Source organism: Nansenia antarctica, assembly GCF_963989245.1.
Source record: "Nansenia antarctica genome assembly, chromosome: 4".
Lineage (NCBI taxonomy): Eukaryota > Metazoa > Chordata > Actinopteri > Argentiniformes > Microstomatidae > Nansenia > Nansenia antarctica.
The window spans coordinates 62457776-62473394 of record NC_137689.1 but is presented as its reverse complement, the minus strand read 5'-3'; the positions used below and the strand labels follow the sequence as shown (position 1 = coordinate 62473394).

The window sequence follows — 15619 nt, the reverse complement described above, 5'->3', positions numbered from 1 at the left end:
CCCTCATCCTGCTGTTGGTCTAATCACCTCTTCTTCTCAAGTTTCCCAAACCCTATCACCAAACCAATGCTCCCTCCCAAAAGTCCTAATCCTATCCCCCCCACAGCCATACAAGTTGTCATTGACATCCATTCCCCTTCAAACACTATAAAAGAAAGACTAAAGGAAAAGTAAACCAAACAAGAAACACAGCAACTAAAAGAATGGTTCCAGAGGTGCTGGATGCATTTGAGTTTCACTCCCATGCGTCGTCGTCATCTGCAGCGCTGGCAGCTGGCTGCTGCCTGGACTCATTATTGGCTGAAGCTCCACCCTGGAGACAAGGAAGAGATTTGAGAGTCATGAACATGTAGTCAGTTAGCCTGGTAAGTGACAGCCAGGGGAGGCAGAAATCAGGACAGGATCATGGTAATTCCAATAAAATCAGCTTGTCATGTTGATTTCTGCCTCCACTGATGACAGCAAGACTGTATTCTGGCAGTTTCAAAAGAGGACCCTGTGAACATGTACAAACCTGACAGGTACTTAGCACCTCTAAGGGATAAAGTTATGCTAGTGCAACTTTTCCTGGTAACACAAACACCGCACAGGTGACTCACTCTTCAGTGGAAAGCCAGTGCTGAGTTAATGCTAAATGGGATGATTGGAACGGCCTGACAGACGTCACCAAGTGAAGGTTTAGAGTGGTCCCAGGGATCCATTTGGGATCTCCCCCAGTGCAGAGCCTGATAGATGCTCACCATCCTTGAGTCTGTGGAGGCAAGGTTGAACCCAGAGGTCCCATGGGCACCGGAGGCCGCATCCTCCAACCATTTGGGCACTTCCTGTTGAGCCTGCCAATCGAGTTAGTCATGTTAGAAAATGCATCCTAATCTCAAAATCTGTCCGTTGTCTGAATCACTTGCTAATCCACTCTCCCAGTCCCAATTCTCCATCCTTCTCCCTCAAGTATACACCTCCTCAGCCACTTTAGACGATCGGTCCATAATCTATTGCCTTTACACCATACTGGGAAGTGAACAAGTGCACACTAAGGAGAAACGTAGAGAATTGGGATTGTGGTTGCTGGATTCTGAGTGCTTCCCTATGTCCCTATAGTTTTTCCTGTTAATTGAATCTGCTCTCATTGTTTCTTTCTCAAAATGCATCCTCCCCCTTGATATTGTCTTGGAATGTATGGGGAGAGAAGAAGAGAGGACAGACTTTTGGGTTGCTGCAGTGCTAGCTTAGTGACCTACCCCAGAGAGGATTTTGATCAGACACGGAGCCAGCTGGCTGTCTGTGTTCGGGTCGTAGAAGGTCACAGCTCTCCCAGTGTTGCCGCAGCGACCCGTCCTCCCTATGCGATGCACATACTCATCTATCTGTTTTGGGAGGTCAAAGTTCACCACATGCTGAACGTGTTCGATGTCGAGGCCGCGTGCTGCCACAGAGGTGGCCACCAGGACGGGACACTTGCCCGCGCGGAAGTCTGCCAGCGCCTGCTCTCGCTCCTGCTGCTCACGGTCTCTGTTGATGGTGAGAAGACAGTAAATGCCAAGCACTACGACCAGACTGAGACCTCATTGAAGTTGAGATTTGAAACTCTATACCATATTATTTCCACCTTTGTGTAAATGTATGAAATCCTTTACCTAAGCCTAATCGCAGTTAAGATACTCTCATATTGTGACATTGCTCTTATATCAAGTCTGATACTTCTCACATGAATGAGGCTACTAGAATCTAGATCCATTGCATCGAATAAAAATCATTCAAATATGGTCATCATCACAGTTCCTTGAAGTGAAGCCTGGCTCCAGGATGAACTACCCATGAATACTAGTAGTAGAAACCTTCTCCTGACAGACAACACCTACCCATGAATACTAGTAGTAGGCACCTTCTCCTGACAAAGGTACGTGGCGATGAAGTCAGCCTTCCTCTTCGTATCCACAAATACCAAGGTGCGCTCCGTTCCTTACAGAAACAAAACCCATTTCAGACATCACGTTCAAGTTCCCCAAACACAGATGAATTGACACTAGTCCTGGACTAGTCCTATCACACTTTCTATAGAAAATATCCATTGAAGAACCTTTTTAGTTTTTTATTACTTAATCTGTGTCTGGGAAACCTGTCTTAAAGGATCAACTATTCATGAGAATTATGATTGAAATACAGGGGAGGCAGAAATTGAAGGACAGGCTCATGGTAATGCATGGAATAGAACAGGCTGTATGGTGAGGTGTGGACAGTCACCTGTAGTCTTGAGTATCTCCAGGAGCTTGTCCCTCTTGTCATACTGAGACACCTCTACGATCACCTGCTCCACGTCACTGCACGCTCCGCCCACCATCCCCATAGCCAGGAACAGGTAATCAGTCTTCAGGAAGTCAGCAGCCATCCTATAGAACCACAAATCCTTTTCTTCATCCTCAATGCAACAATATATGCATTCTCAGACAGACCACTACATTCAATATAAATACTTCCACACAACCATCATCTCTGCTGTTCATAATAAGTTTATCTGCAGTAAACTTCCAGTTATTGCAGTTATTTCCACAAACATGAGAGAGAGAGAGAGAAAGACCTACATCTGGATGTCAGTTGGATAGGTTGCACTAAACATCAGTGTATTGCGGTCCTCCTTGGGGGGCATGCCTGGAGACCCAACCAGCTTACGCATATCAGGCTCAAAGCCCATGTCCAACATCCTGTCTGCCTCGTCCAGGACCAGGTAACGCAGCTTACTCAGACCCACCTGGGGGAGAGAGAGAGGGTTGTATTATTCCAGAAGGAGTAACCAACTCCAATGAAGTGCTCTAGTTGTACAACTATACATAAAGGACAGTCAGTTATAGCAGTTGGTTAAATAATAATAATAACTTTTATTTGTATAGCACTTTTCCTGCAAACGTTGCAGCTCAAAGTGCTCCAATCATTATATAATCATAATTTAATTATTTAGGCAATATTAAAAAGATGGGTTTTCAGTCTTGACTTGAACATATTTGCTGAGTAACTGGCAGTGCATTCCACAATTTGGGTGCATAAAATGCAAATACATGTGGTACACAGAGAAAACAAGCATCAGCAGACCTGAGAGCTCTATTGGGCTGATATGCTAGCAAAAGGTCTTTCAGATATTCTGGTGCTGTGCCAGCAGTGAGAGCTTTATAAACAAGCAGAATGATTTTGAAATCTATTCTGAACTTAACAGGAAGCCAGTGTAGTCTCTAAAATAGGAGTTATATGAAAAAAAGCACATGATATGGTAGGATAGATAGAACTAAAGGCATATGGATCACCTGCCACCAACTGCTCTCATACGTTAAACAATACGTGTACAATAGCGTGTACTGCAGGTCAGATGAGGTACAGTAGATGAGGTTACCTTCCCTTTTCCAATGATGTCCAGCAGTCTCCCCGGGGTTCCACAGAGCACATTGCAGCCCTTCAGCACCTCTGTTATGGCGTGTCGGGTGCTGATGCCCCCATAGAGGCCCCGTACAGGGCGCACACACGTCCTGCAGAGGAGAGGGACAATGTTGGCACATCATTTTTAGTTCCTTTGGGCAAAACAACATTCACGCTTTGCTGAAAATGTGGCATTCATCCTAGAACTAGGGAATGTTCAGGACACTTTGTAAAACTCTGTAACGTTTTATAACACATTCTAGAAGGGCTGCCTTCCTCGCCCGAAAGCGAACTTCCTGGCCTCAAGCCAGATCTGGACGATGAGCTCCCTCGTGGGAGCCACGATGATGGCCTCTGGTTCCTGCACCTCACTGAACCTGCTGGCTGCCACACCGTCCGCCATCAGCTTCTGCAGGATGGGCAGCAGGAACGCAGCCTGGGGAGCGGTTTACAGCAAAACAATCATTAGTCCCTTACAGATTGTTGTTGTCAATTGTATTAATTGATTTGTCTGCACAAAGAGAGAAAATTAAGGCAATTGTGCAGGGTGCACTTGAATTCAAAACATGTTGATAAAACATGCTAGAGCCAAGAGTTAATGATAGATGACATTAATGATTCCAAAATATTGGAACACACAATATAGAACATTTTTGTGTAGATTGTAGAAGGCGACTCACTGTTTTTCCAGAGCCGGTCTGGGCACAGGCCATGAGGTCTCTGCCGGCTAAGATGATGGGGATGCCATGCTTCTGCACCAGGGTGGGCTTCACATAGCCAGACTTGGTGACGTTCCTGTTCAGAGAATCACACAGGGCAGCCTCTTCAAACGTCTGGGGGGACAGAGATGGGGGGACAGTGTTACGGTCTTTCAATTTACCTTCAGATCATACAACAATTCACAGACAAACAAGCAAATGTAAACCATTTAAGACAATTTGTGAACATTTATAAAAAAAAAATGCTCATCAGGTAGTGAAAGTCATCAACTGAGGCAACATGAAGACACCAGGAAGGAACTCACCAGGATGGCTTTGGGGGGGTTGCTGCCACTGACATCCACCAGGATGTTGTCATACTTGTCAAAGTTGATGCCCGTTTCAAACTGAGCGAAGACATCAGAGTCCTCTTCAGAGGGGGTGGGGGGCACATAGGTCACCCTTGGAGGTGCTAAGGAGGGAGGGGAGGCACAGGTCAGAAGGTCTTAGGGAGGCCTTAGATACTCCGAAACTCCTGCTTAGCTAGACCACCCAGGAGAGACGGTTTACAGTAGAAGAGAAAGTTTGCAATATTTAGAGCCCATGGCCATCAGGTATGAACATACTGACCATCAGCATCACCGTCTCCTCCCTCACCATCCCGGGAGCCTGATGTGGGAAACAGGTATAAGACGGCAAAAAAAACATGTTTAAGTAAGTAAGCCTTGCACACAAGTAGGGCAGGAGCCCATCTCTCCTGTCAACCAGGGAAGCAGAAATCAGAGGACAGCTCATTTCAGGGTTCTCCCCAAACAATGCAAGAGTGGCTGGGCCACCTTGTCAACAAATCATGTTATGCTTTCGACAAATCAATCATGACCATTCATTGATAAGGTAATATCTCAAAGACAGAACCTCTGGAGAACACTTCTTCGTCTCTTCCACGGTAGCCTGAGGAGAACAAAGACAAGACACACTCTAAGGAGATGGACTTGTGCGGCAAGGCAGTTTCATCCAACACTCTAACCCCATGTCCTCAGACATCAATGGAAATTCCTGCTAAAATAAAAGTTTTTTTAAAAACACACAAAACGGCCACTGAATTACCTCCTCCACCGAAGCCTCCTCTTCCACCTCCATCTTCACCATCTGAAACCAGGAAATCACGTTTGAGATCACACCCATCAGCAACTCAACTAGTACATTCTCATGAGCATAGTTGGTGTTCATCTTCACAGATTAACCAAGCATCTGCGTGTGCCTGTATCAGGTGTGTGACATGTTTGTTCTTCATCAGTCATGGAGCTAACAGAACATTCTAGAAGGGGAGATCAGTGAGGGCAGAAATCAGGAGATGGAATTCGGATGGAAGGAGGAATGGGGTGTTCCTTATTTCACCGTCACCAGCCGTGCAGAATCAGATGTACCTCTAGAACGGAAGCCTCCTCTGCCCCCACGACCTCCTCTGCAAAAACTCCAAAACCCGAGGGGAAATAGCAGAAAACCATCATACCTTTTTCATTGATGTCATCACCATCCACTGTAAAACAGAAAAGTGTTTTGCAGCAAGTCTTATCACAAAGAAGCATGTCAGACAATGGGAAATCAACACATTAAGAGACACATAGGAAAGAATGATATACTGAATATACCACTTCTGAATCCACCTCTTCCGCCCCCTGTCCTGTTAAGACAACAGGACATTACATTACTTCAGGGTTTAGAAGCATTCAATTGTCAAGCAATGGTTTACTTTGGTGGTTTTATTTACTGAGAAAGGGTCTCAAACCGGGGGGTCATGTTATGGACTTCAACCTTTTGGGAAACAGTATGACCTCTGATATCAGTCAACACTTACCTTTGTTCCCATTCTCATCGGTGCTCCCTGTTCAGAAGAAAACACGCATTCAGCCGGAGTAAAGCAACATCTCTCAATTATCATACTACATATAATGGAATTTTGTTGAATCTTACTAACTACAATTGCAACTCAAGATTGGCTTGAATGTCTTTCTGTAACTAGTCTGTTTTTCTTAATATAAAAAACACAAAGAACAAAATGGCTTTATAAAAAAACACTCTTTATATTAGGTACTAAATGTAACCACCTGAAGCAAAGCATTTGAAGCCTCCGCCTCCTCCCCTAGCTCCTCTGCCTGTGGAAGTGTAGACAGGAGGTTCAGATCAGCATAACAGCCCATCTAGCGATCATTCATCCCAGATATTCAGATGCCTATTCAATTGGTAAACGTTTGATTTACCACCTGGATGGAATTTACATTACCGGTACCTTTTAATTGGCTCAGTGCAAACTCTACCCAACCAGCCACTGGCAGAGCTTAACAACCATGCCTATAGAACTTACCACTACCACCAAGGCCTCCTCCACTGTTCCTGGACACACCGTTATCTAAACACACCAATGACATCCAATCAGCTGATCTTATACATCTTAAATTGTACCTTATAAGATGACAAACATGGTAGATGCCAAGTGGAATTCACCTAATAGTTACATTTCAACTTAAATGGGGTACCATCAATCGGGCAGTCCCAAGCATCATAGTTAGCATATACCATATGAAACAGGCACCATCTTACCATTCCAGCTTCTAGTATAGTATCCAATATAATAACTGTTCTGTTTCATGAGCTTGTTCCATTGACTGGGAGAGAACACTACATGCTTAGTCTTTAAAACGAGGAAGTAATTCCTTCACTATTCTGTGTATGTCTATGACACCTGTGAACTTGTTACCTCTGCCTGTGTGATAAGGAACCACCAGACTATTGATTATTAACACACATCTTAAAGATAACTTACCATTACTGGTACTGATAGTAGCACCCTGCAAATAGATAGTGTGATTGTGAGGACATTTTTCATTTTACTCATATCAAATAGTCTGTGTAACTTGATAAAGCTAATGCTCAGGTGGTAAATTACCTCGTCCCATTCGTCCATGATTGGCTTGTGAAGGGATTAGCTGTAGTAGAAGAATGAAGGTGTCAAAGCAACAAATCTTTAGGGATGAATTCTACTTATCATCTTAGGCAATTAGGCAGAGGAATACATTGATCAGGCATGAAAATGGGTCGGGGTGAAAAAGGTGAGAAGGATACGAGACCCGGAACCTGCTAGGCGGTCCCGGCGGAAAGTTTTTTTTGTGGAAAAATTAGCTTCCATGTGCTCATATCTGATTTCTTTTAGATTTACTCTAGTGGTGGTCACATGCAGAATTACAAGATTGGAGAAAAAAAAAGAAAAAAAAAAGTATGGATGTCTATTTTGCATTCAAAACGGCGAATTTCGCTGAAAGGTGAGCGATTATCATGCCTGCGAGTGAGAATCTACAATGTAAATAGTCATGATTGATTGATTGATTGAAAACTTTATTAGAATGTTTGCAGAAGTAGGTACATGAAAGTACATATTACATACAAGGTCAACTAAAAGGATAAAAACCCAAGAAAGCCACTGGCTTATTTCAATTGGGGTCCTTGATTTTCAATTCATCGTTACATGTAAGACAGACATAAGAAAAAAACTAGTACTATCTACAAGATAATACAGACAAATAACTATTACTATCTACAAGATAAACGTACATCCATCATGGGAAGAACAATACAACAAAACATAAGGTATCGGGTAGGACAGGTGGGGACATACACCACAGGTGGGGGCGGGGGACAAAACACAAAGTATGTACAGTGGGTAGTTCGGGTCTTTTAATCTGATTTTTGTTTTTGTTTTTGTTGTTTTAGAGGGTCCAGTTACGGATTGCAGCCTCCTGTAAATGTTTTTTGAGAGTGGTTTTGAAGGTGGGCAGTGTTTTGCACTCCTTTAAGATTATAGGAAGGGCGTTCCACATTTTTACTGCATAGTTTGCAAACGAGTTTAACCCCTTGTTTGTGGTGCACCGCGGTTGAACGTGGTTCGTGGAGCTTCCTCTGGTGTTGTATGTGTGGACGTTGTTCACTTTTTGGAAGTATGTTGACAGGTACTTGGGTGTCTTTGTGGTGTAGCGTATCTTGAAGACCAGGCCCAGTGCAAGCTGCTGCACTCTGTCAACTACTCGTAGCCAATCAAGGCTCAAAAAATGAGCAGCGGTTAGATGTGTCCTAGGGTTGAGGCCTAGCAGAAGCCTAACCAGTTTATTTTGGGCTGTCTGGAGTCTTGTTTTGTGGGCCTTTGTGGTTCTATAGTACCATGATGTTACGGCATAGTCGAAGTGACATTGAATGAGAGCTCCTGATAGGGTCCTCAGTGTGTTTTTACTGACAAGTGAGGATATCCTGTACAAGAATCTAGTTCTATGGTTCACTTTTTTGATTACTTTTGCTGCCATTTTATCTCCGGAAAGATTTGCCTCTAAGATGGAGCCCAGGTATGTAATATCCTCTTTTCTTGTGATATTAATGTTACCCACTTTTATTTTAAAATTTTCAGCCTTTCTGAGTTTAGATGGGGATCCGTATAGGATGGTTTCAGTTTTACCTAGGTGTATTGATAGTTTATTGTCAGCTAGCCAGATGCAGATTCTACTCAGTTCAGTGCTTAGCGCTTTTTCCACCTGCAATATGTCCCTGTCAGAGACCAGCAGAGCCGAGTCATCCGCGAACAGGAACAAATTGCAATCACATGCTGATGACATGTCATTCACATATATTAGGAACAGTAAAGGTCCCAATATGCTTCCTTGTGGAACGCCGCAGGTCACTGGGAGGGGGGGGGACAGTGTTCCGTTCACACTAACCACCTGTTCCCTCCCCTCTAAGTAGGATTGCATCCAGCTCACCGATGTTCTATCGAACCCAATTGCTTTCAGTTTATCTAACAATATGTGGTGATCTACTGTGTCGAAGGCCTTCTGGAGGTCCAGCATGACCATGCCGCAGTACTTGCCCGAGTCCACCTCATGGTTGATGTGGTCGTTCAAATAGAGAAGGCATGTGTCAGTGGAATGGGATGTTCTGAATCCTGATTGAAATTCATACATCCGATTTTTTTCGGTAAGGTACCTATCAACCTGTTCATAAACTATTTTTTCCATAAGTTTCGAGATGGAATTAAGAATAGAAACAGGTCGGTAGTTGCCTGGGTCTAATTTGCTTCCTTTTTTATACAGTGGGGTTACCCTTGCTATTTTAAAGTCAAGGGGGACGTGCCCCTGTTTGATGGAGAGGTTTATTATGTGGGTGATGATTGGGGTAATGGAGGCAGCTGAGTCTTTTAGAAATCTGGCTGGAATATTGTCATGGCCCGTGGCCTTTTCTGAGTGTAGAGCGCCCAGCTTTTTAAACACCTCATCGTTTGACACCATGGTGAGTTTAAAATCATCATTGCGTACACCCAGTTTATTGTAGAACGCACGGATGTGCTCTACACCATAGCGCCCTGAGTGGGGTGGTAGATTGTTAACTAATTTAGTGGCTATGATTGTAAAGAAAGTGTTTAAGCACTTAGCCACATCCAGCTTGTCTGTAAGGAGAGAATCACCAGATTTTATGCTGATGTTTGTAGACCTGGTTTTGAGTTTTTGACTGCAACCTAGTTGGCTATTAAGTAGCTTCCAAAGGTCACGTGGTTTGTTTAAGTTTTCTTCGATTTTGTTATCGAGGTATTCTTTCTTAGCAGATTTGGTCATGGTAATTACCTGATTGCATAGTTTGTTGCATTGTTTTTTAATTTTCTCAAACTGGGTTTTGTGATCTTCGTTTAAGTGTTTCACTAATTTTGATTTGCATTTTTGAACTTCAGAGCATTTTAGGTCTCTGACTTTCATAGCATTTAGAATGTCCGAATTCATCCATGGTTCCGATCGGGCTTTAACCCTGGTGGTTCTCATGGGGGCTATACTGTCAATAATATTTAGGAATTTGGTTTTGAAACCTAGCCATGCCTCTTCCACCTGTGTGCATTTTAGTTCATCTAACCAGTCTTGATTCTCCAGTTTATGGTTTAAGGCCTCACTAGAATAGGATTTAAGGGATCTAGTGGTTACAGTTTTATGACCGCCAGCCTTGGGTTTATGTTTTTTACGAGTGCAAAAGATCATGTAATGATCACTTAGCCCACATACAATAACCCCACTCTTGGAGATTATTGAAAATGAAAATAAAGGAAACGCATTGAATGAGAAGGTGTGTCCAAACTTTTGGCCTGTACTGTATATTCTAGAAAGGTCATCGTCGAGGCTAGCTAGCTTCATTGCCTAGGCGACGAGCCGTATTTCAAACTGCATTAATCACAGACAGACAGACGCGACCACGTTTACACCCCCCAACATTAATAGCTGAACATGTTTGTGGCTATGTTCATGTTATCTGAATGGATATCTAGGTCACTTGCCTAAGCTACGAACATAGCCAACCGAAGTGACCCATGTCGTGTTAGCTAGCAGCACATGGCCTCGACGGAGGAACGGGAGAGTCGAGACGAACACTATTTGCTCATGGTTACACTCTAATTTCGTTGCATAACATACTCATTTACAATGAAACAGAACACCAAACCTCTTTTGTTTTGTTTTGAAAACTTTCACTGCTTTTTCACAGGTCGTTTTGAGGTTTTTCTTCACTTAAAAGTGTAAGGTACTCAGCCCCGCGGTGGTGTAGCGGTCTAAGCACTGGCCACTAGTGCAAGCTGCCCACCGGGGACTGGGTTCGAATCCCAGCTCGCCAGATCCGGATATGGCTGGGGCACACACGGGGAGCGTGTATAGGAGTATTTCCGGACAAGGATCCGTCGCGCAACAGCGCCCCCCGGGGTGCCGGAATAACGGTGCTGGGCTCGAGGAGCCAGTCAGCTAGTCTGCCTGGCGGCCTCCTCTGGGACTGCCGGCCACGGGGTCGTGCGGCGGATCCTTCGCAATAGGCAGAGGATAATTGGATGCTAGGTTGGGTTCAATTGGCTACCAAATTGGGTGAAAAAGGGATAAAATCTGAAAAAAAATTAAAAAATAAAAATAAAAATAATGTGTAAGATACTCTGATACTGCCTTCTGCGGGAGCGCACTTCCCCAACTACCCATACTGTGATGGCGAGGAGACCCCATTGACAAGGCACTGCTTAACAGTCAATCACCCGTCGTGTCCAGACCCGCCTACTGGCCTGAGCTGGGGGCTGACGGGCTCCGATAGCTGTCAATCAATCTGGATGCAATAAGAATCATTAATTAATGCATGTATACAATTGGACCTAATGCACAACCCCGGTAGCCTATACCAAAAACCACAAAAAGACAAATTGTCGAATATCATGGGAACCTTGCTTTCAAACGTTTGCAAACATGAAGCTAAGACTCTAGGTGTGTTGATTATACTTATAGATTCTGACTTAAGCTTTGAGCCTCACTTCAAATATATCACTAGAAATGCTTTTTTAATCATCTACGCCCGCAGGGGTCACCAACACGTCTAAAATGTATATATTATTTATTCTATAATTTATATATATTTTATTCTGTTGCTATTCTTTTTTAATCGCACTTGCATTCATATAGATTTAAAAATGACAATATCTTAAAAATATGTTTATTATACATAAGTTTAGATAGGTTTAGGTGAACTCTGACCTACTCTAACGTCAGTATTGTGCGCGTGACAAGTGGAGAGTACTTGTTAATGTTACTTGTTAATGTCAACAATCACTGCAGACGCAACGACCTCAACCTCTTAGCAGTTGCGTGTTGTCCGTGCGTGGTGTTCACGCGTGCAATGTCAGTAATGATAATTCAGATTCAGATTCAGATTAAATGTCATTGTCATTGGCAGAGTACCAGTACAAAGACAACGAAACGTATTCGGCATCTAGCCAGATAGTGCATAGTGCAAAAGCCATAAAAGTGTGGACTTATAGAATTGAAAAAAAGTGTGTCCAAACTTTTGACTGGTACTGTATGTACCATACAGTATGATATGTAAATAAATAAATATCACAAGGGCGAGATATGTACAGGGGTGGATACGGATAGGAGAATGAGATTTATAATCAAAAATAATGTGCGTGTCTTTTTGCCTTTTACAGGTGCAGATGCCCTGCTCCTTCCAACACTTTCCATCATCAAGGTACTGTATACTAGTTGCATAACATTACTGATTACATAAATGTTACTGTCAATTGAAGAGGCCATCATGAAATCATTCTGTCTAGGTACAGCTAATGTTTAATGACTCTTATACTCCCGGTTCTGGAACGTCCTGTGGAAGAAAAACTGACTATGCATTCGAAGTAATTATTGATTAATATTGATTGATTGGAACCATATTTCCAGGGCTCTTTTGCAATCTTACAAATTGTAAGCATTGATGATGCCCGTGTAGACCCTTCACATTGATTGACCGGTTATTCAAGCATGAGTATTATACTATATTCAACCATACTGTATAATCAAACAACTGTCAATCATTCTGGCATGGAGGATCACCACCTGTATTTATCAAGACTGCAAACGCTGTTGTTTATGTAAAATGTTTATTTTAGTGGCTGCTGCATTTCAATGAATCATATTGACTTGATTGACAAGAAAATAGTCAGCAGTAGGCTGTTCTTCATAGAGTCTGTTGTCCAATGTTCACCTTATGTCTCACCTTATTTCCTGTTTTCAGATGGCCAGCTCAAACATCAGATATGGAGAGGGGGTCACGCAGGAGATCGGCATGGTAAACATAAATGTATTCGTCAGTGGAAAGAAGAAACAAATCAAGTTTTTCCCCTTGCAATGGTCCCTCTGCAATCACTGTTGTTTGCCTTCCCATCGTTTGCAATCCCATACCGTGACACTGCAGTATACATCAAGCTGCCCTTATTCCTGTATAATAACACTGTTATAACATTACATGTTGAACATGTAACATACCGTCGATACATACAGTCAAGCAGTGGTCATGAGTTCAAATCCCACATGGGAACACCACCACTAGTGTACCCTTGAGTAAGGCACTCAGCCCTAAGTTACTCCAAGGAGACTGTCCCTGTAATCTCTAATTGTAAATCGCTTTGGATAAAAGCGTCTGCTAAATGGTACACATTTGTATATTCTGATTAGGTAAAAATATTCAAGGCAGAAGAAATACCAAAAATAGCAAGGCACTATATTTTTTAAAATCATTTATTGTGTGGCATATCACCAATGCATTTTAGCGTTTGCCTTCATCAGGCTAGTAGATACTAGGTGTGTGCCTCTGAGCTGTGGCTTTCTGATTGAGTTTTCAGTGATATTCTTTCTAATGTATTCATTAATGCAGCCATGCACAGAATGTGTACTGTATTGCAAGTGAGTTATTTACGTTGCTTATATATCGATATGCAAGCCCTAAAAATGTATGATTTATTCACCCTCATATTTGTCATTTATTGTTGTTTTTTAGGTATGAAATTCATTCACACGTGGGTACGGCAAACATCTATCTCTCTGATGCGTATACACAAACCTATGGTGACAAAGTGCTATGTAGAGCCGGCGTCTAATGATCGCAAGGTTGGCAGGTCTGGCCTGAGCTGGGGGCTTGACGGGCTCCGATAGCTGTCAATCTGGCCTGAGCTGGGGGCTGACGAGCTCCGATAGCTGTCAATCTGGCCTGAGCTGGGGGCTGACGGGCTCCGATAGCTGTCAATCTGGCCTGAGCTGGGGGCTGACGGGCTCCGATAGCTGTCAATCTGGCCTGAGCTGGGGGCTGACGGGCTCCGATAGCTGTCAATCTGGACGTCATAAGAAGAATTAATTAATGCATGTATTAGAACTGAATTGTATTTTGAGAAAAAACGAATTGTATTTAGAGAAACTGAATTTGAAAACTGAATGAAAATAATGAAAACTAAATTGAATACAATTCAATCTGTCAAATACAATTCAGTTTGTGCTCAGATTCAATTCAAGCTGTCAAATACAATTCAGATCTGTGAAATACAATTACATTTGTGCTCATATTCAATTCAATCTGTCAAACACAATTCAATTTCTGATGGCACTAAAATAGCTCCATACCACACACACACACACACACACACACACACACACACACACACACGCACGTGCCATCCTCTACCATCTTCTCAGAATTTTGTATCATCATAATACTATAGGCTATTGCAATGCTAATGAGGGGGTACAGGCAGGTAGACCTGGGTCTCCTTACTCTATTTTCAAAAGATATGCAGTTATAAAGTCCAGCTTTTACCATCAATAATTCATATGAGGTGCCATCCAGCAGCAGCCAACCAGTCCACAAGTGTCTGGTCCTGGGCAGTTTCTAGGCAGGGTTGCTGAGGCATAGTGAACCAAATCAACTCCCTAACTCCATTTCACTCATTTCAGATCAGCGGAAAATATCTCTTTGGTAGGTTACCACGATTCTGACATTCACCTGCCCAACAATGTTGTCCTCTTTCATTTCCTGGCCCCACCCTACCAAGATCCAATACCATACCAGCACTGACTCAGAGGAAACCGTCACACTATAATACGCTAGAAAAGCTTCCATAGGTTTCAGGGGGAATTGTTACTTCAGGTCTGAGGAAATCATTTCAGCACTGTATGGGCTAAGTTTCCTATTGCTATACTGCTAATAGTTTTTCTCTGTTTCCATTTAGTGAGTGGGCCACACTTATTTCACATTGGTTTAGATAGGCACATTGGCAATTACTCTTGGACTTCTGTGAGGTAATCAGAAAACAGTTACCAGAAGCGTGAAGAGTTTCCCCGCCTCCAGCTGGTCCAGAAATGTACTAATCATTTCTTTCGTTCTTCTAGCATTGTAAATGTCAATTGGCCCCTGGTCGTGGCATAGATTACTTTTTCTTATAATGACTGATGAATAGATGATTCACTTAGACAAATGTATTTGTTGGATGAAGGCATCTGCTAAATGCCAAAAATGTAAATGTAAATGTAATCCTTCTTCCAGAAAGTAATAAATGCCCACTGCCCAATCCCTTTCATCCACCATTGTTCAGTGATCATGTGAAAAATGATCCATAGTTGGCACATTGTGTTCTCCTTGGTCTTCCCTTTGCATATGACATATTGTTTATTTCAATCATTGTTTAGGTGTGTTTGATGGTCATGGACTCACGCACTTTGGCAAGATTATTCAGCAACAGCACATCATGATGTGCTTTGGTCTTATCAACAATTCATCACTCATTCCCATAAATTAATAAATGACAGTCTTTGTTATTTCATCTGGTTTATTAAGCATTAGTCAATAAAATTACCATCTTGGTAGAGATCAGGCAGTTGCACAACCACCGAACAGAACTTCTATTCTCCTCTTATTATTATTCTATTTTCATCGCCCAGCCTGAGTACCCGGCCAGATCGTGTCAGAGGATTAAGGTCACAGTAACAATTCCTCAATCTACCACAAACCAAACAGAAATAAACAGTGTTTCATTTCAGCTAAGATGGGGCAGCACAATCACAAGCTGTCTGATCGAAAGACAGAACAATCTGCTGCAAAAAGGACAGAGAAAGTTTTTTTTTTTGTGCCTGTTTGTGGCCTGGACAATTATG

The 15619-nt window shown here is 42.7% G+C and overlaps 1 protein-coding gene across 1 annotated transcript; it reads right to left on the bottom strand.

Moving 5' to 3' along the window:
• Positions 1-235: 235 nt before the first annotated feature.
• Positions 236-5970, bottom strand: LOC308156229 (putative ATP-dependent RNA helicase DDX4; the record flags this gene model as incomplete). The annotated part of the gene is made up of 14 exons (XM_080529579.1): positions 236-313; positions 741-833; positions 1239-1509; positions 1860-1959; positions 2242-2387; positions 2580-2746; positions 3380-3512; positions 3684-3838; positions 4083-4235; positions 4427-4572; positions 4727-4769; positions 5016-5051; positions 5208-5249; positions 5959-5970. The coding sequence occupies 14 exons, from the start codon at positions 5968-5970 to the stop codon at positions 236-238; spliced, it is 1575 nt and encodes a 524-aa protein (XP_080385705.1).
• Between the last annotated feature and the right edge of the window lie 9649 nt (positions 5971-15619).